Genomic DNA, 19,811 nt, shown 5'->3' on the forward strand with positions numbered 1-19,811 from the left:
ATCATGGTGGCTGCTTTTCCAGAGCCAGGGCAGATTGCTCTCCTGGCTGCAGTGGCAGGGAGGCTGTTTTGCAAAACACCAGGTGAGCACTGAAATGCAGTTCCTGTGCTTCCTCTGCCTTGCTGTTGGGGTGAGTTATCCGAGGTCCCTGGAATCATCATAGGGGACATGAGACTGGAAAAAACTCAGGAGCAGAAGGATGGTGGTGTCCAGTGAATAGGGGGTGGAGGTGCTGTGTGTGAGGAAGGCAACGTCCCTCACAGGCCCTATCTTGTCCATAATGGCATTTTGCTGCAGACTTATTTACCTCTGGAAAATTGTCCCTACATCACAAATGCATGTAGTTATCCTCTTACCCAGGAGGGAATGCCTGAAAACTCACACGTCTACATTAAAACCTAAAATGACAGACCAGGAATGTGCTCTCTGGTCCTGGCTCTCAACTGGTATCATTTGAATGTCGATAGAACTAGAAAAATTTACAGTGGTGGAGTATCTGCCAGGTATTCTCAATTCCCAGGGCTGCCTTTAAACTTAGACCTCTTAAGCCTTTTTTATAAGCACACAGCATTTCACACAGAGAGCCTGGTATGCAAAAGAAAAAAGGATTTTCTACTGGGAAGAGGTCTTAGCAAAAACTCCTCCTGCGTTTTGCAGGTTTTACTCTCTCTTTCATAAGATCTTTTTGCAGTTGGGTTTTTGTTTTTAGTTCCAGTGATGGTTGAGAAGAGGTGATTGAAAATTTCTTTGATGATTCCTTTTGCTGCACTGGTGTAGTGAAAAAGATCTGTTAGCACTGTGCTTTCACTATGGAGTTATGTGCAAGGGCATAGTAGGATTTTTTTTTTTTTTTTTTTTTTAATATAAATCAGCAATAAAAAGTTTCCTTTGAAATTATGTTCTGCTGCAGAAATCTGGACCTTTTTATCTTACAAAAGTGAAAATTGCCTCTGAAGTTTCCATGACAGTATCAACCACAGAAAAATATTATTCTTACCAAACAGAACCCTTGCTGAGAGTAAAAGTGCTTTAGATATCTAAAGGAATTAATTACTAAGTAAGCCAGGCTAGTGCCCCAGTCTGTAAATATTAAACGGAACACGTACAGTTGACAAAATGCAGGCAGAAACACTGAATGGGGCTGTTTCATTCCTAAATGAAATTATTTGCAGTGCAAAGGCAACTGTAAAAGTAATTTTTCCTTAATGACAAGCAGCAAAGTATGGGAACTTAAGTCAGCATTTTGCTGGCAGAAAAAATCTCCATCCAGTTTTACAGCCTACTCCACAAGCCCCTAACTTCTTCACTGGTGAGATTACCAGCATGGTTAATTGCATGCTTTAAAATAAATGTTTGGGGAGGGATGGGGGGATGGGCATGGGTTGTTTAATGGGGATTATCTTTCTTATTGGGGGGGATGGGGCAAGGGAAGGGCCTAAGTGTGCAGCTTCTCTGTGCCAGGGCTGGGGAGTGAGAGGCCCTATAGCTCTCAGGCTGTTCTCTGGGCATCTGCTGCCAGGGAGCATCTGGAAGAGAGGCCAGGGAAACATGCTGGCAGCTTTTGGGGGCTGCTCATTGTTGAGAGCTTGTTTCTGGTGAGGAGGGTGTTGGGCTGCTGTAATTTCCCCATTGCAGAAAAGGAGGCATCTGGGGCTCCTGTTGTCAACAACCTCCTGTGGAGGTTGCTCCTGTTGTCAACAAGGCAGTGTCACTGCAGCTGAGATCAGGAGGTGTGGTCATAGCCAAGTTCATAGAGCTATGAGTAATCATGTGAGAGCTTTTTGAGCTTCTGTGGATGCAAAGTTTCATTTTAGCTTGGTGATCAGTTTACCTGGAGGGGTGGGTTTGACTGGGACTCCAACACATCGTTTTCTGAGAGGAAATGAGGAATTCAGACCAATTTGAGAAGTGGCAGCACAGATAAAATGAAGAGACTTAAGACTAAAAATCCCATCAGTGCAACAGTGCTAGGCAAATTCCAGTTCTCTCTTGCAGGAAGCCTGGAAACACATCAGTGTCTTTCCCATGGATGCTATACCAATATAATTTCAAGAGCTAAGCTGCATTTACTTCCTGGGGCAAGCAGGGTTGGTGAGTTGCAGTCAGGGAAGGACCTTTTTAATGCTAATCATGCTTACAGGGCACTATGGAAAAATTGTCACTTGTTTGGTAGCCCCCAAAGTCTACTTTTTATGTATGTATTTATTTCTGTATTGCAACATGTTCAATTTTTCTCCCATCTGAGCTGACAAACACTGAGAGAGGAATGACTTGGGGGGGTAGTGGGGAGACAGGTGTGTATAAGTGCAATATGTAGAGATGTTCATGTGGAAATCCTGGGATGTTGGGGAAATGGTTGTGTTTAGACTTGGTCTTCCCTCTCTCACCTCGCTGTGTTTTGGGTTTGGCTTGATTTTGTGTAGTTATTTGCTTTTTCATTCTGGTGATACCTTTGCAGCTTCTGTATTCTGTGAGTGTATTCAGGGGCTCTGAAGATTTGTATCAGCTGGTGCAGGGCTTTTTCCAGAAGACCATAGCAGAGTCAATGCATGGGTTTTTTAATACCCCCTTAATTCTGACATGTCTTATAGGCATATTTTAAACCTCTTTTCAGTTCAGCCATGTAACATTTGACCTAATTTCTGTGGTATAGATATAGTACTGAAGAGCTGGAGCCAGAAGGAAGAGCTGCATGGAAGAGGGTTACAAGTGAAAAATATCTTTTTTTTCTTTTCTTTTTTAAGAAAACTGAGAAAGACAATTCTAGAAGAGCTGACCTGAACTTCTAAGGCTCTTTCACTTCTGGAGTAGAAACAACCTGTGGACTCTTTAGATTTTCTTTCAAGAAAGTCTGTGAGACTGAAGACAAGTAGTTGGTTTCTAAAAGTTGTTACTGTACTGCCTAAGAGTACGTGATATGAACAAACTGTGTGAGTTACACTAAGGATATAGAAAGGAAAGAAAGTAAGCCCCATACTACAAAAATTATGCATCTGTACCACACAGAGTCTCTTCACAGCTTATTCATCTCTCCTCTGAAGGTCATTTTGCTGGGAAGTTAATTGATACCACAAACAAGGGCCACAGGGAGTGACAAGTGTGCTTAGCTTTCAGTGGAGAAATGAAGCAAAAATATTACAGTGGAGGTAAAAGATGTGCTTTTTAGATTTAAATTGGAAGCTGGTTGTTGTGTAAATACAGAATTAGATGGGTTTATATTTTGGTGTGTTCAGGTCATTTGCATTCCATGGACTCAGTTCTGCTATGAGGGTGCATTTTTTATTACTGCTGGGTTTCAAATGATGGAGAGGATAAACCAAAACATGCACGCTGACCACCCATTGCAAGTAACAAACTGTACCAGCCCATTTGCCCAAGCACAGGCAGCTACCAGGTGTGCTTAGAAGCATTTTGGCTTATCTGATAGCAGTCTCATTTCATCTCCCACGGGTTTAGCTCAAGCAGACACTGTTCCTGATACCTCTGTTTCTGTTTCTGTTATTTGTCAGATCCTCCCATAGCTTGACAAGCAAGCTCCATTCATCAGCATCCCTGCAGGTGCCTGGCACAGGGCAATCTTTTCTCAGTAAGAAAGAGGAGGTCTGAGTGTGGTCCTGGCTGTTGCTTCTTGCAGAGGCTTCAGCTGGAGGCATGCAAAGATTTGGGGGTGATTATGGGCATATGCACCCCTGAATGGTTGCCCCTTCGGTCTTGCCAGGCCCCCTGGCTGGGTGCAGCTCAGATGAGATCCAGCTGAACACTGAGCCTGTTCCCTCTCCTGTGGTTCTGCCTGATAGATTTTAACTCCTCTGAAGTCTGTCACTAAACAAAGAGATGAGCCAGACACCTGATCCTGACCCACTGTAGAGCTACTAAGATGATAAATAAATTCCTGGGGCATGATTCAACTACGTGTTGCACTAGCTCTAAGCCACTGTAACAGCTGGTATTTGTGAGCCAGGGGTAAATAAATATATATGGCAAGATATAACAGCAGCAAAACCTAAGCATTTGTGCAGCTCCATTATCCATTGTTTTGAAACCAGCACTACATATGCATAAGACCTCTGAAACGATTTTTGCTGCCATTAGTGAAGCTGGAGAGATGAGGTCCCTCGAGGTGCTGGCTTTTTAGATCTGACTGGTGTTTTTCTCTAGATCCATCCCCTCAACTTGCACCTTCTGAATGAAAGAGAGATTTGTTTGTGAATTAGACTGCAGGATTTTCATTCCATGAAAACTAATTGGCATCCAAGAATGAAGATAATCCCACTAGCACATCTAATTAGAGGAAAGCAATCCTCAGATTCCCTAAACAGTCTCCTCTCAGTTTAGAGGGAGTTTAGACACAGAAACTCACTTGTCAGCCTTTGAAGTTCTACCTTCTAGGATGAGCTAGACAGGTATTTTTCAAAAAGTGCTGGTAGTTGAGAGAATCCAGGAAGATAAATACTGTTTATTGATAGAATGCTAGTTTGTCACAACATTGAGGCATGTAGATTGCTGCAATCAAAGAACTGACACGTGAGAAGGGAGATTGGAGTGTGCCCCTCACAACCCATCAAGTGAAATATGCTACCACCTGGTGTAATCCTGACTTAATGTATTCATATCTCTTTCCTAATCTGAGGCTACAGCTGATACCTGGCTGTAGAAGTCCATGTGAAGCAATATTAATTTGAAAATACAGGCTGACTTTATTAACTGCAGGCAAAAATGTTTGGATTTTCTGTCTGGTTTTCCAGCTCTGGCAGAAAAGTTTGTGGGATTATGTTTTAAAATCCTGTCCTTGGGTGCTGGAGGTGGAATTAGATACTCCATCCCAGTTTGGTCCCTTCTGTCATGGACCTTTTGGGTGACATCCTGCAAAAGTTGCAAATCTTTTTAACCTTGATTTTGATCAAATCTGAACCTGTGCTTCCATGTAGACCCTGATGTAACTGAGGGCAAAACGTGCCCTGCCAGTGCTTTAATATCTTATCTGTGGCAAATATAGGATTTAATGAGTCTTTGGCATCAGTCTACGTAATGCTGAGGTGAGAGAGCATTTCAAAGAAATCCAAGTTAAATATAAATAAATCAATCAGTACAGAGAAAACAGCCATGAATCACCGGTGATTACTGCTGTGGTGCAAGGGATGGATGACACATGAGGCAGGGGTGGGGGACTGCTTAATCTCAGCTCTTTGCAGTGGTAGTTGTACTAATTGTCACCAGGACTTGTGTGGTACAGGTACTTAGGATGCATACCTCACAGATACTGAAATAGCTGCCTATTTTTATTCATCATCTTTTTAGCACTTGCCCCTTTTGATTGTCACATTCAAAATAAGTATAGCCAAGCAAATCCTGGAGTTAGAGCAGTTACACAAGCAAGACCAGAGAGTGTTCTTGTATGCCTGGGGAAGCACATAATGCTTAAATGGCAAATGTTTCACCTAAAAGTCTTTATTGTGAGCAGCTGAGGAGGTTGAGACCAGGCTGAATCACACAGACAGGGGTTGGCACAGAGGCTTTGGAGCTGGTGGAATTCTTCATAGACTTTTGACTCAGGATCTTGTTTTCCCACAGTCTAGGCTGATGATTTCCAAAGAAGCATCTGCCTGCGGAGATGGGGCTTGTGTAGGTGATACAGGAACAGCATGCAGGAGGCAGAGATTGAGGAATCAGAGAAGATGTTGCAGTATTGATTTGCTTTTCATAGTGGCCAGGTAACTGAGTTGTGTTATTTTGCAGAAACTGCACTCTAAATGCAAGGTGATCAAGGTACCTGGTTTTTCCTCCTGGAGTTAAAGGTTATCTTCTGAAAAAAGCTTCACAGGGAGCTGAGGTTTCTGGCTTCCTTTAATCACAGATGAAGCTGCATGTGAGTTTTACTGGGGTGTTGTGTCCTTGGGTTTTATATGTTTAAAGGATTTATAGTTATAGCAGCCTAACATTGTTAATCCATGATATATTAGTACACAGAACAATAACAGTAACAGAGGTAACTGCTATCTGATGTGCAGATCCATTGTCCCCCATGAGCCCTGGCAATTACAAAGCCACCTGTTAAGCACAGACAGCAAATGAAAACAGAAGAGCTGAAAAATACACAGAATTTGGAGATGGCCCCTTCAGAGGTAATGAAAGGAAAAGCAAAACAAGTCCTGGGCATACAGCTTTGCCAGGCTCAGAAGGGAGCTGGGGAAGTGTTCAGACTTGCTCTGTGGAAAGCTCATCATAACTTATCATTTGTGCTTTCCAGTCCATGAAGGACTAACTGAGGTAGTGGGGGCTGTTTAGGAAAACTCTTTAAAACTTGTTCTTCGTAGGTTTGCTCTGGCTCCCCAGAGCACCAACACATTGAATAAGGGGGTTGCCCTTATTCAAGGTTTTATTCAAGGTCCCAGTCTATCCCTGGTTCTGGGTTTGTTGTGTGCGGGAGGGGGCAACGGAAGGGACAGGAACCTTGACGGGTGGAGGGGAATAAAAAGCTGCCTGCCTTTGGAAAAGGCTTCCAGGCTTTGGAAAGGCTGTGATTAGAAATGAACGTGCGAGCGCGGCGGCGATTTCTTGAAAGAGATGTTCCAGAGGGATGGATTACCGCACCTCCTCCCTGTAGGCTGAGCCTCAGCATCCTCTGACGGTGGGAAAGACCCAAGGATGATGCCGCATCCTCTGAGATGGGGAAAGGGGCAGGGAAACCCCGCTTTTCTCCTTTTCTGAGGGGATGGGGGTGTCAAGGGGGATTAGGGATATTTATTGACGCGGGGAGCAGGAGGAAGAGATGTGGCCGTTGCCAAGGAAGGGGAAATGAGCTCTGCTTTCCTAACCTGGGAGAAGCTTCCCCCGTGCTGGCGGGGGCCGGGATGAAGGAAGCGGGATGAAGGGGAGGGGGCGAAGGAAGCAGGATGAGGAGGGGGCATCCTGCAGACGGGGGTCCCGCGGCTGCGGGCGGCGGCGCCGCTGTGAGGGAAAGGAAGGGGGGCGGCTTGGTTTGGGTTGGGGGGTGTTTGGCGGCGGCGGCACCGCCCCCGGGGGCTCGGAGTGACGCAGGCTCCCGGCGGGGCCCCCCGCCCGTCTCCTCCGCCCCCGCTCCCCCCTTTAAATAGCGGCGAGCGGCGGTACCGAGCCGAGCGGAGCCGCGCCGAGCGGAGGAGAGCGGAGGATGGGTCCGCTAGCGCTGCTCAGCCTCCTGGGGGCCGCCGCCCTGGCAGGTGAGCGGGGGCGAAGGCGCCGTCGTCGTCCCCCCCCACCTCCCCGGGGGACGGGAGGCCGTAGAGCTCCCTCAGAGCCGGTCCGGCGGAGCCCGCCCTCGCCGTGAGGGAGATGGGGTTCGGAAGCCCAACTGGGCACGGGGTGGTTGGGGAGGGGCGGGGGGAAGGAGAGGGGAAGGGGTGGCTCATGAAGAGCTGTGGAGCGCCCCGCTGCTGGACCGGTGACGGCATCGGTGGGTGTGTGACGTCATGCTCGACCCGCTTTGCGTCACGCCGGGGTCGCCCCCCTCACTCGGCCTGGTGAGAGGGAGGGTGGGGTGGGGCCGGGGTTGAGGAGGGCGGCGGCGGCACAGGGGGGGACGGTGGAGTGCGGGGAGGGTCGGCGGGGCTGCCCCCGGGGGTGCCCCAGCAGCACCCCCAACCTGTTCCCGCAGGCTGGGCAAGGGCTGGTCGGCTACTTTGAATTTAATTTTTCACCCTCAAGCGCAAGTTTCTTTCTTTTCTCAGAGTAGTTTTATTCGAGAGGTGCTGCCAGGTCTTGGCCAGCTAGTTCAGGGTGCTGGGGGTGGGTAAAGTGGCGGGTCTGCAGCTGTAACAAACAGAAAATTGTTTGGGCATAAGGTATTAAATATTAAAGCTACACTGTGAAATTGAAGATTGAACACAACAGGGTGAGGTGGATAGCTCTATAGCTTCTTCTGCATAGTACTTCATTTTGTATAAGAACCAGTTGGGCTTTTGTTTATTAGAGGTCTCCACATGCAGATGCTTCTGGGACTTGCATAGAAACTCTGTAATGAAGTTGACTACCTTCAAGTGCCTTTATTGTAATCAAAGGGGAGGGTGGGAGGTGGGGGAAAAAGCCCTAACCCAGAGTACCTCACTTGCCTTATTTTACAAACCCAGTAGGGATTTCTTGCCAAGTATTTTTTCCCATCAAACTGCTCAGGTAGTGCTTTATGTTGGGTTTTGGCTGTCTTGCTTTCAAACGTCAACCAGAATCAATGAGCTGAGGAGTTTGTTTGGGGCTGAGAATCAGTGAAACACTAATTTCAAGAACTTTCTAGTGCTCCTTCTGTAAATCAATATGCCAAAGTTTCCGTGATCTTTCCTAGGAAAGGTTTTTTGCTGACGTTTTGGTGAGCAATGGCACTGCACTGAGTCATCAGCATTAATGAAACAAAGCCACGTGAGGATATGCAGAGACCCAGCAAAAGACCTGTCCCAGTGTTGGAGATACAAGCAAAAGTCACATGAATTTGTCCTGCATTTCTCATCCCTTTTGTGATCTCCATCAGCTCTCAGCACTTTTGCGAAATCAAATAATCTGATTGTAGCTGCCTGGGTAGATTTGGTTCAGGACTGGAAAGCAGACCCGGGCTTTGTTATACTTTGTGGGTTTCTGGTCTGTTTTTTTTCTACATGGGCAGGGGAAGGGTTTCCATCTTGGTGGGTGCTCTCACTTTGTTTCTGCTGTGAAACCCTGTGGTTGTACCATCTGCTGTGTCCCTGCAAGCCGGGTGGGTGGGTGCCCCACTGCCCAACTCTGCCAGGGTGATGGCTTCACCTCTCTTGAGCACATGTGGAGAGGAAAGCAGAGGTGTTGGCCAAACATCTCCAGCTGGCAGGTGGCCCCAAGGGAGCTCTGGCCAGCTGGCATGGGCTAGTGCTGCCAGCACCAGTATAAAGTGGGGCATGCTGGCTCCCCACGGGCTTCCTATCTCGGCTTTGGCAGAGCAGCTGCCTCAATATATTATTTCAGGCTCTGAGATGGATTAGAGACTCATTTTGTTCCTCCGGGCAGGTTAATAGGACATATGTCTAATACCATTTGCTTCTTCTGACATTGTTATAATAGCCTAATACTTAGTTTGTTTGTGCATGTCAGCTTTCATCATTAGCTGAGCATTCGCCTAATGGTCATTAATCTATCAGAAATCTCCTTGGAGAGGCGGGAGCTCCAGGATGACAGGACAAAGGCAGTGAGTACAACCTGACTTTGTATTCCTGCACCACTGACATACCTTTCAATAGGTAGCCTGAAGTTGGCATCTTTAATAGCAAAAGGCATTCAGAAGTTTGTGCTGTGCTTTATCACATCAACTGTGTGTAACTCCCAGGAGATGTGCTGGGGCAGCATCCCTAAAAGGACACAATCAGATGTTTGCCCTTGTGCATGCCATGACTTCTGGTCTGGAGGACCAGAGGGAGCCTCATCCAGAAGAGGCAATGGAGTGGTTCATGCCTTCTGCTTACATGTAAGTGGTGACTCTGAGCAGCTCTTGCCATTAAGAGCAGCGTCTCCAACTCCTGTGGGGTTGGGAGAATGTCCTTTTAGTGGAGAACACTTTTTTTAGCAGCAGGGAATTTGCTGCCAGTTTCCTGCCCCCACACATACGTACATCCTTATCCCCCGTGCTCAGATGGAGGACGCAGGCAGCTTAGACTGCAGCAGCATCAGCACTGTGCAGTGTGATAGTTATTTGCATATTAGGTTAGTAAATAAAGTAACCTAAAGCCTGGCTCAGTCAGCACCGAACGCAAGAGATGGTAGAGAGGATTGGCTCTGTAAAGCACCATCTCCCCCACACACCACCTGGTGCTCTAGGGGAATGATGGGGTGGGGCTGTAATGCTATTTTGGGGGAATCCCTCCTGTGCTCTCCTCGTGTGGGTTCCCTTCTGAGATTGCAGTTGTATAAATAGAGAAGAGACGGGGGCTGCAGAAGCACATTCCTATATATGTGTTTGGGGGAGCAAAAATAGAGGGCAGTAGAAATATCAGGAGTTGTTACTGTGTTGTGTTCAGTTATTACACACAGAGTCAGTGCTCCAGGGGATGCCTGCTTCTTCTGCAGACACAGAAAAGAAGCAAGGTTTTGCTACTTTAAATAGTGCAAGGCCACATGCTCCTGTCTGCTTTGCCTTCTTCGAGGCAGTGTTAGTTTTCCTGATGCTGTAAGGTAAACTGACCCCCTACATCTCCATAACCTGCTTTGTGGTCATCTGCTACAGACCTCTCATTGTCCCAGCCAAGCAGTATTGCAGAGAGGGTGATGGGTGTATGTAAGACTGTCCTGACTTGTGTAAGAACTTCAGTGCTGCACCCCAAGCTGTACAGTTGTGATTATATAGTACACAGTGACTCTGTGAAGCCTCTATACAACAATCCTTGCTTCTGTGTACTTACGTGTGGCTGGTTTAACTTCACTTGTGCAAATCTCAAGGTGGATGAGAATTGGCACAGTTTATTAATAATGCACAGCAACCAAGCTCGTTAACTAGACAGAGACATATTGCAGCACTGATGGCAAAGCAAGGCAGCACAGTTCCATTTGCAACAGCTTCTTTCCAAAAGAAATACCTTGGACCAGGTACAATAGAATGGTGCAAGGAAGTCTCAATTGCCTCACATGTCCTCAGAACAGAGAGAGACAACAGCTTGTGCCACTTCCTTCAGGAGGAATATTTTCCACAAGGACTTTTTTTTTTTTTTTCTTCTTACTTCTTGGGGTAATAATGGACCATTCAGTGATGGAAATTTTCCTGTCCCTTCTAGTTCTCTTCTTCCCTCTGGCACCTGCCTGCTGTCCAAGCAAGACAGGATTTCTCTGGTAGGACTGAGACAATAGTTGCTTGAAAACCTTGCAGGATGGTCTCCTACTGGGGGGGGTGATGAAGGAGCACCCAGAGCCCCTTGCAGAAGCCAAAAGGTTCTTGGGATGCAAGCAGGCCTTGTTTGGTTTTGTTTTTTTTAACACCAAACAGATACAACTACATAAAGGCCTAACATGCAGTAAAGCTTTTGTTTTGGAATTGGAGCATTGCTTTCTGGTTTTTGGTGTATGTTCTTTTTGTGCAAGAAATGTCAACATGCTGCTTCTCTCATGCTAGGCTGCACTTTTATATTGCCCAAAACTCAATCCATCCCATCAGACAGATTTGACTGAGGACTCCAGTGACAGTGATGCTTGCTGCTAGGATTAATGAGTCTGTAATAATTTTTCTTCTAGGTGTCAGCACAGTTCCAGTGGAAAAAGATAATATTGAAGAAATGGTAAGTAGCTGTACATCAAAGCAAATTTCAGAAAATATTAGTCATGTGCTTTCCATGACTTTTTGTCTTTAAATGGCCAGGGTAATGTTTTTTTTTTTGTTTTTTTGTTTTTTTTGTAAGGTAAGACTCTTAAGAGATCATCAGTGATGAAGAACTTGGAGTCCCTTTAGCTGCACTTTGGTGCATTTGATGAAAATGGAAGCTGGTTTCCTGTGTCAGTGTGGTACTTCTGAAACTCTACGTTGTACAGCTGCCCAAAAATTTATCAGAAATATTATTTCATAGTACATGTTACTGGACTGTAAAAAGTGAGATGGCAGCTTTGAAGTAAGCTGAAATATCTACAGTTACCAACTGCGTAATGGAACTAAAAGCATTAAAAAGACAAATGGATATGGAGATGTTTTATTTGTCTCCTCCCATCCAGCCAACCAGATTGTCAGCCTGAGACTCTTGTACCCCTGACAATCAGAGCACTTGCTCACAACCAGCAGCTTCAACATCTGAAAATCATTTTGTGTGAATTTGTATAGAAGAGCTACTTAGGTAGTGCTTAGGATTAGAGGAGGTTGTATGACTTGCCTAAATCAATCAATTTTCTTTCTTTCCAGAACACTATCCAGGTGAACACTGAGCACTAAAAGAGGCAGGGCTTGCAGCACACATACCTGAAAAAATGTGGAACATGTCACTTACCAAGGATTTTAAGGGGTGTTTGGTTTATTGGCATCCTGCAGGATGATCCCCGTCCTTTGACCCGTGTTACGTTGGTTATTTTTGGTAGGGTGCTGTTACCACATGTTTTTTCACTCTCATTTGTACTGAATAGGGTATTTAATATTTAAAAATATATAAAAGGAGCCTATTACCTCTGCAAAAAGAACGGGAGATAAAAAGGTCTGACTGTACTCTTCTTGACTGTTATAGGAGTGGGGAGCAAAGCACTTGTTGCCCAAATGTGCCAGGAGTTGTGGTAGAGCTGGGGATTACTTAAAACTCAAATATTAGCCTGAACTCTAATCCTAAACTGGATTTCCTCACTGACTGGGTCAGAAGGAGGATTTCCATTTTCACCATGGGAATTTTTTTCTCCTATTTTGTTTCTTGTAGGTAACACGGTGCATAGTGGAAGTTCTGTCCAATGCTCTATCGAAGCCAAACGCACCACCAATTAATCCTGAATGCAAAGAAATTCTGAAGAAGAGTAAGTACAACATTATCTGCACTTGTGAAAGGAATTTGTTAGATGGATTATCTCTCGCGTTGGAGATGGTGAACTGTTATTTCAGCCCGTGAGAAACCGGTGCTTCCAAATTTTTGTGTCAAAATTCTGACTTCCTTCTGTTTAGTCTGTCTTGCTCAAAGAGCAAACAGTCTGACCTGGGAACTGTCAGGGATTCCTGGCTAACACAGGCTGACTTTCTACTTCAGCCACCTGGAGAGTCTGAGAGAACTTAGGCAAGCTCTTTAGGTAGCCTGAGAGGGCAGCAAATGGGACCAGGTTTGGACCACATGCTGAATGCATCCCAGAGGGGTCTTTGAACTGCCTTTGTGTAACCCCCCCTTAAACCACCCAGGCCTCTGCACCCAGGGGCAACTGGATCTGCACCTGGCTCAGGAGGAGGAACAGACTTTGGTCTGTTCAGAAATTATGATTAAATTTGTGGTACTGATTCTGAAGTCATGTGCTGGAAGCTCCCTGTGGGAGTGCTTGTTTCAGGGGAACTGATTCTTGCAGCATCCTGCCTAGCTGCCTCGACGGGGACGTGGAAGTCACTTTGATTACTGGCTGTAGTGAAGTGTGGTTAAGTTTGATGCTGTGCCAAGATGCAGAAAGCACATCTTTCTTTTCTGCCCAGTTATATTTATTTGATTAGAGAACAATTAAAAGGCTCTTGAACTTACCTGCCAGCAGGAAGCAATAATGAAACATGTCTGTCTCCTCCTTGTTAGAGGGAATAATGCATGGCCCTAATACAGTCTTCAGAGATGGTGGGTATATGGGCTTGGGAATATGTGTATTTGTATCTAACATGGCCACGAATTCATAGGAGATGCTGAATGCTATCAGGCATCAAACTGGTTTATGACGTTATTAGTTTCAGAAAAAAACCTGTTATTTTCCACATTTTGGAAAATAAAAAAACCCACAGTGGAAGGGGAAGGTGGGGAGCATATTTTTGCCATTAGAGAGATTTCCTCCAGAATATTGGATAATGAGAAGCTGTTCAGAAGTAATGAGCTATTTTTAAATCTGTGCAGATGACATTATTTTCTCAAAGCTACTAGGATTTGTGATTTATTTCTGATTTATTACTGTGTGTTACTCCAACAAAAGGGAAACAGAAATATCTTAATAGAAATATACTGGTACCATTGTGGCTAGAATCAGACTTTCATTTAGCATTTTGGAAATACTGGAAGGTACAAAATATCATTAAACGTAACTACAAAGCAGCAGGTTTCTTTTTTTTTTTTTTTTCTTTTCTTACCCCAATCAATTTAGAATTTTTAGAAGTTGCTAAAACTCCCAAATATTTTTTTAGAAGTTTGAAAAAGATGGCTGTCTTTTTTTGTCAGTAAAGCCTGACACTCAAATAACTGAACACAAGTCTGGATCCTGTTGATTTTTAATGGGAATGAGAGTTCTTTTAGATCGGTACTAAAAACATGATCACAAAGCAATTAAAAAGCTAAAGGGAAAAACTATCCTGGACTTTTAAATTGCCTAATGAGGTAGTGGTTTTCCAGGAAACATAAAAAATATTAGAAAATTACTAAATATAAAAGCAGAATTTAAAAATTAATTCTGTCTAAATCTTCTTGCTGTTTTGAGAAGACAGTTACCCGTTTAAACCAAAATAAAGCTTCACAGGAGCGTTGGATTACTTCATTATGCTTCTTTTGTTATTGCAGGTGGTAGAAATGACAGGAGTGAAAACAAACAACTTGAAGTGAAGCGTTTGAAAGACCCAGCAGAGATGGAAAAACATCATACTGGAAGTGTGGAGGAAGAACACGATCAGGCAGAGGAGGTATCCAGACAGTACACAAAGGGAAGTGATGAGGAGAAACTTGCTCATGAGGGAGGTAAAAGCAAGGAAGAGGAGGATGGACGCCACACACCTATTCAGGAAGAGAGACTTCATACAGAAGAAAAGAAAAGCTATGAAGAAATTGGAGGTGAGGAGGAAAAGAGTTACCACAGTGAAGAAGAAAGCAAAGAGAGGAAACTCCATGATGAAGAGGCAGAGCATGCTTTTCTCTACAGGAAGCCCCACTCTGGAGGCACGAGCACAGAGGAGTTCCCTGAAGGGAATGATCTGCACCCTGAGGGCCGCTGGCACTTGGAGGGGGGCATGCAGAGCCCTTACAAAAGAATTAATGAAGGTGAAGCAGGAGAGGAAGAAAGAACTGAAGAATACCACCAGAAGTCTAAGGAGCGTGGTCAGCAAGAGCATGAAGAATCTGATGAGATGAAAGAAACAGAGGAGGAAAAGCAACCGTACAAACTCAAACATTATCATGGGAAGCACAGCATGGGTGACTCCTCTGAAGAGAAGAGAGGCTACGGTGGTGAGGAGGAGGAACTAGCTGAGGAATCAAATACAGAGGACACCAGTCTCTGGAATAAAAGGAATTACCGTCAGAAACACCAGAAAGAGTCTGAGCAGCAGCGTGAGGAGAAGAGTGGTTACCATGGGAGGCACGGGTCTGAAGAGGTGGGGGAGAAGCAGCGTGCAGACCAGGGAAGTGAGGAGTACAGAGAAAGATGGCAGCAGAGCGAAGAGAGCAGTGAAGAAGACGAGAGGCATCGCCACAGTGAGGAAAGTGGTGAGAAGTGGTTCAAGGACAGGAGACACCGTGATGGATCACATGAGGTGGGGAGGCACCATCCTGAGGGAAGGACGTATCTTGGAGATGAAAGCAAGGAAGAGCTGGACGGGTATCCTGGGAGCAGCAGCAAGGACAGGCAGCATCGTGCGGGAGGGAGATCACAGCTGTGGGACAATGAAGATGAAGGGTCACAGAAAGCGTACGCTCGAGAGCACAAAGGGGAGGCCAGGAGAAACTACTACAGCTCTGAGGAGAGTGCAGAGCAGCAGCAACGCTACCCTGGCAAGAGTGAGGAGGAGAAGGAAGTAGAAAAAAAGTATCGCAGCAGCGATCAGATGGAAAATGAAGAGGAGAATATGGAGGAGGGAAGATATGCAGAGAGGGAAGAGTACAGAAGCAGTCTCCCTGCAGAGAAGAGAACCATAGCATCCTACAGCTCTTTCTACCCACTGCTGTGGTGGAAAAGCCAGCGCTTTGAGAAAAGGAATGGTGCAGGAGAGCAGCTTCTGAAGGGGAAAGAGGAAGGCAGGCACACCCTGAAAGAGAAGAGTCTTTTCCCTGAGTATGATGACTATGACTGGTGGGAGAAAAAGCAAATCCTAAGTGCTCTGAAGCCCAGACGCACCGAGAAGAATAATCTTGGCAAAATAAAGAGATATGATATGAAAAGGCAATACAAGATTGATCAACTTGCACAGCTTCTGAATTACAGGAAGAAATCAGATGAATTCCCAGAGCTGTACCATTCTGGAGAAGACTTGAAAAAACACCACCTCATCAGGAATGACAGAGGAAGTCTGAGCCAGAGACCCCTGACTGAAGAGGAGGTATGTATACAGGTATTTCTCTGAAAAGCCAGAGGAAGCTGGTAAACTGTTCGTGGAAAAACACAAACAACATTAAGTCACATTGAGAGGCAGATCTTCAGTGACTTAACAATCTGCTTTCCTTGCATGGGTTTAGTGGAACTACCCCAGGGCACAGTTTGTAAAATAAAGGCAATGTGCATCCTCATCTTCTGTTTGCTTCAAGACAAGACAAAGGAGATTTTCTTCTTCTCTGAGCCCTTCCTCTCTCTCCAGGGTCTTACAGACTAATAAAAGAGAGTCTACACTTACCAGTGGGATGCTCCTCATGTATGTCACTGTGTCTAATGCACACTTATACTTTCCCCAGACCTAATTTGGTTAAAAGCAAGAAATTGCACAAATCTCCCAAGTGTGTGCTGCACTGCTGCTAACACCCCCTGCCCCTCTCCTTCCTCAGCAAGCTGCCCAGGGATCAGTAAGTAGCAGATGTCTGCCCCTGAATGATGGTGTCTCTCATTTCTTGGAACAAAACATGTGCAACGTTTTTTGATGTGTAAAACTTTTTTTTTTTTTTTCTTTCTCCACAGGAAAAAGAACTGGAAAACCTGGCCGCTATGGATTTGGAGCTGCAGAAAATAGCTGAGAAGTTTAATGACAACAGGAGAGGCTGAAGATGATCTGCTCTGGTTTTCAGTAGCTGTAGTAGCTGTACTCACAATACCTGTATTTTGTGGTAAATTCACTGCCACTTGGATTGTTGTTTGCCCTAAAACCAGGAAATTCTATTTACTGTCCACTATAGTGTAGTGATTTATACAGCTGAAGATGTCTTTAATTTGCTATTATGCTATTGAGATATGAATAGCATGAATTTTAGTATTATAACTTTTCATGCAAGGCAGATATTTTTAATATGCGTGTGAAAATAACTGTGTTAGTGTTCTTCAGAAATATATTCATCTGAGTTTGAAGTAATAAAAAACATTGATCTTCGACCAAACTTCCTCCTTGCTTATTTGTCTGAATGGGTTAACTGAAAATAAGCTGTATCAGATGGAGAGTTGACTTGTGGTTCACCAGTATTTTATTTTATTTTTTAGTTACAAGGAGCATATCTGTGCCTTCTATTTGCCAGTTAGCAGGAGCATGAGGTAAGAAAGAATCCCCATTCACTTGCTCCAGTAACTCGGAAACATCCCGTGAATTATTTAGTTCTGGAAATAAGGTCAATAAGGGAGCAAAAAGGTTTGCAACACCAAGTGGATGCTTGTGAGTTTGGAAGGCACGTGGTGCTTCAGAACCAACTCATTTGGTAGTGGGTTGGTTTTGCTGCTCATTTGGTCTCAGTGGTGGCGTCAGTTTCATCCCCTACTGACATTGCTTCTTTCCACCCACTGCAGGCAGGCAGGTGGTGATGTGAGCACTGCACTGGAGCAGGGATGATCTTCCACAGGGTGAGTTTCTCAGCAGCCAAGGAGCTGGAGGGAGGAGGGGCTCTGATGCTGCGGGGAGTGAGCAGGTGGCGTGTGGAAGGAGCCACTTGGTAACCTTAGAACAATTATCTTACTCCAAATATCTGGAGTTCTGTTCAATTTAATTTATCCAAATGTGGGGTTTTTTACAGACTTCCCTGCTGCAAGTGTCTTCTGGTGCTTGTGTAACCACACACAGGAGAGCTGAATTCTTTGTGTGGCACCTGAGTCACGCTGTCAGCAAATGCACAGTACCCTTCATCCCAGCTTAACCCATTTAATCCACCTGCTTATTAGAACACAAACATACTCTCCAATTAACTGTAGGGCTTTATGAACTGAAAACACTCAGAGAGCTGCTAATCCTTGAACTGTGTGAGCACGTCTCTGCCTAAAGGTTTTGGTAAGACCACTCAAACGTTTCATCTCGTTCGGTTCCTGTAGGCGGAGATCACTCCTGGCTCCATGACACTGACACAGTTTTGACTTCAGGAAGACCCTTGCTTCACCAGACTTCTACAGCAACAGTAGGAAAGTTAGAAAGTGTCCCAGCTGCAGAATTTGTTTGTTGTCCTCAAATTACAGTATTATACAATTCAGTGTTGCAGCGTTGTAGCTTTTTGCCACCAGCTGGCATGAAGAAAGCATGTCACGTCTGTGAGCATGTCAACACCTAGGAGCAAACAGCTTTAGCTGTAGTACAGGAAACCTTCTAAATTGGTCAAGTATGCAACTTCAGCAGTGGTGGTTTTGGTTTTTTCCAATGACATTTTGCTTAAAGAACATGTCCCTTGAAAAACTTTTAAACCCATTATCATTCAGTGGCTTCTAAGAACTTTGCAACAGCCCTCGTGTCTCTTGTCTTTCTGTCCTGCTCTGCTGGGCTGCTGCCACAAGCACTGAGAGCTGAGGAGCTATTTGGACTGCTCTGCCTGCTCCATTTTTATCTACACATTTGCACTGTCTATTCAAGACTTTTTGATAGCTAAAACTAGATCTTTTTTTAAAATTTACATTAATTTACATTATTTAAAGGCAAATCACCTGCTTTTGGCATTGAAACGAGGTGGTACAATTTAAAACAAACACTGGTGTATTACAGAATCAGCCAGGTTGGAAAGGACCTCTGAGATCATCAAGTACATAACCTTGTTACAGGAAATCAAATGAAGCAGAAACAGTGGTTTTTGGCTTCTGAAGAAGTGTCATCTTATTTCTGGTCCATGCACCCCTGGTTAACGGTGGTTAAATTTGATGTGTAGAAAACTACACAAAAAAGTCAATCACAGAAATAGTAACTACTTGTTTCTTCTGATCAGCTCCTATTTTCAGTGCATTTGCAGAGTTTTATGTTCTGCTCTGTGACTAAAGGTGGGAATAAACCAGCTCCTGAGTCTCAGTCTCCTTAAGCACAGTGATGCCTTTACCAGAGCAGGCCCTGGCCCTGCTCCTGCTGTCACATAACTTGCCAGCCCCATCTGAGCCCCGGTGGAAGTTGGCACTTCATCCAAATCATGTTCTGTCCCTCTCCTCTTCAAAGTGACAGTGTCTGCAAAACTCAGTGTTCCTAATGTTCATCCTACCTTAAGGAAACCACCTCTGGTTTAATAGACAGCCTTTCCCTACTCCTTATCTGCACATCACTGACCAAAATTAAACAATACCCATTTGTTATGTTTTATACCTCCACAAAGGAGGCCCTGGACATCCTGCTTGAGGCTTCAGGGATTACCAGGTTCCTGAGCTACACTTTATGGAGACTAATTACAGGTATGCAAGCATCACCTGCCTCTTCCTCACCCTCCTTTTGTCTCTTCTGCTTTTCATTACATCCATTATTTCAGCTTAGGTTAAGATCTTACAGGATGCACCCATCACCCTTCTATTCCCTACCTGTGAATTCCAACACTCCCTGTATGGAAAGGAGAGTGAGGCAAAGCATGTTTTTCATACCCACATGCTTGCTGGAATGCAGAGATGGTGAAACCCACAATCTCTACATTTATGGTGTTTTCGCCTAAGTAAGAGAAGAAAAACTTTCCAGAAAAATAGAAAGTGAAGATGGGAAGTTTACAAAGAACAGAAAAGAGGTAGACAAAAACCTGAAGATAAACCGTACCTGCTCCCCTCCAAGAGAAATCTTGAACTGCTGCTTTACAAAAAATATAATCCCTATGTGTTTTGAGCTAATGGTGTCCTAAAGGAGCATTACTCTTACCAATATACGGAATTTTACAGCTTTATAAAGTATGAATTCTTGATCCCAAAGCTCCAGGTTCCCCCACCAAGTAAGTTCAAGAATGAAAGCCAAGTCATGCTGGCTCTAGGAGCTCACATATGGGACTAAAGGTACAGCCAGCAAGCGTATTCTCCTCCTAAAGCCTCTCCTAAACCTTTTTAGTCCCAGAAAGAGGGAAAAGTAAGAAAAAGAAAATAAA

At 44.7% G+C, this 19,811-nt stretch overlaps 1 protein-coding gene across 15 annotated transcripts in view; it reads left to right on the forward strand.

The window, feature by feature from the left end:
- CHGB (chromogranin B) overlaps window positions 1-16,901 on the forward strand; it is a 102,436-nt gene extending 85,535 nt beyond the window's left edge. For 14 of the 15 annotated variants that reach the window (XM_071740082.1, XM_071740080.1, XM_071740081.1 and 11 more), the window contains 4 exons: window positions 11,212-11,255; window positions 12,366-12,459; window positions 14,172-15,919; window positions 16,489-16,901. In XM_071740082.1, the coding sequence (XP_071596183.1) occupies window positions 11,212-11,255; window positions 12,366-12,459; window positions 14,172-15,919; window positions 16,489-16,572 (1,970 nt within the window). In that variant the 3' untranslated portion in view covers window positions 16,573-16,901. Of the gene's footprint in view, window positions 1-6,911; window positions 7,200-11,211; window positions 11,256-12,365; window positions 12,460-14,171; window positions 15,920-16,488 lie in introns of those variants that run through there. The other variant, XM_071740095.1, reaches the window with a different exon arrangement.
- Window positions 16,902-19,811: the final 2,910 nt, after the last annotated feature.

This window comes from Heliangelus exortis, chromosome 3 (assembly GCF_036169615.1).
Source record: "Heliangelus exortis chromosome 3, bHelExo1.hap1, whole genome shotgun sequence".
NCBI lineage: Eukaryota > Metazoa > Chordata > Aves > Apodiformes > Trochilidae > Heliangelus > Heliangelus exortis.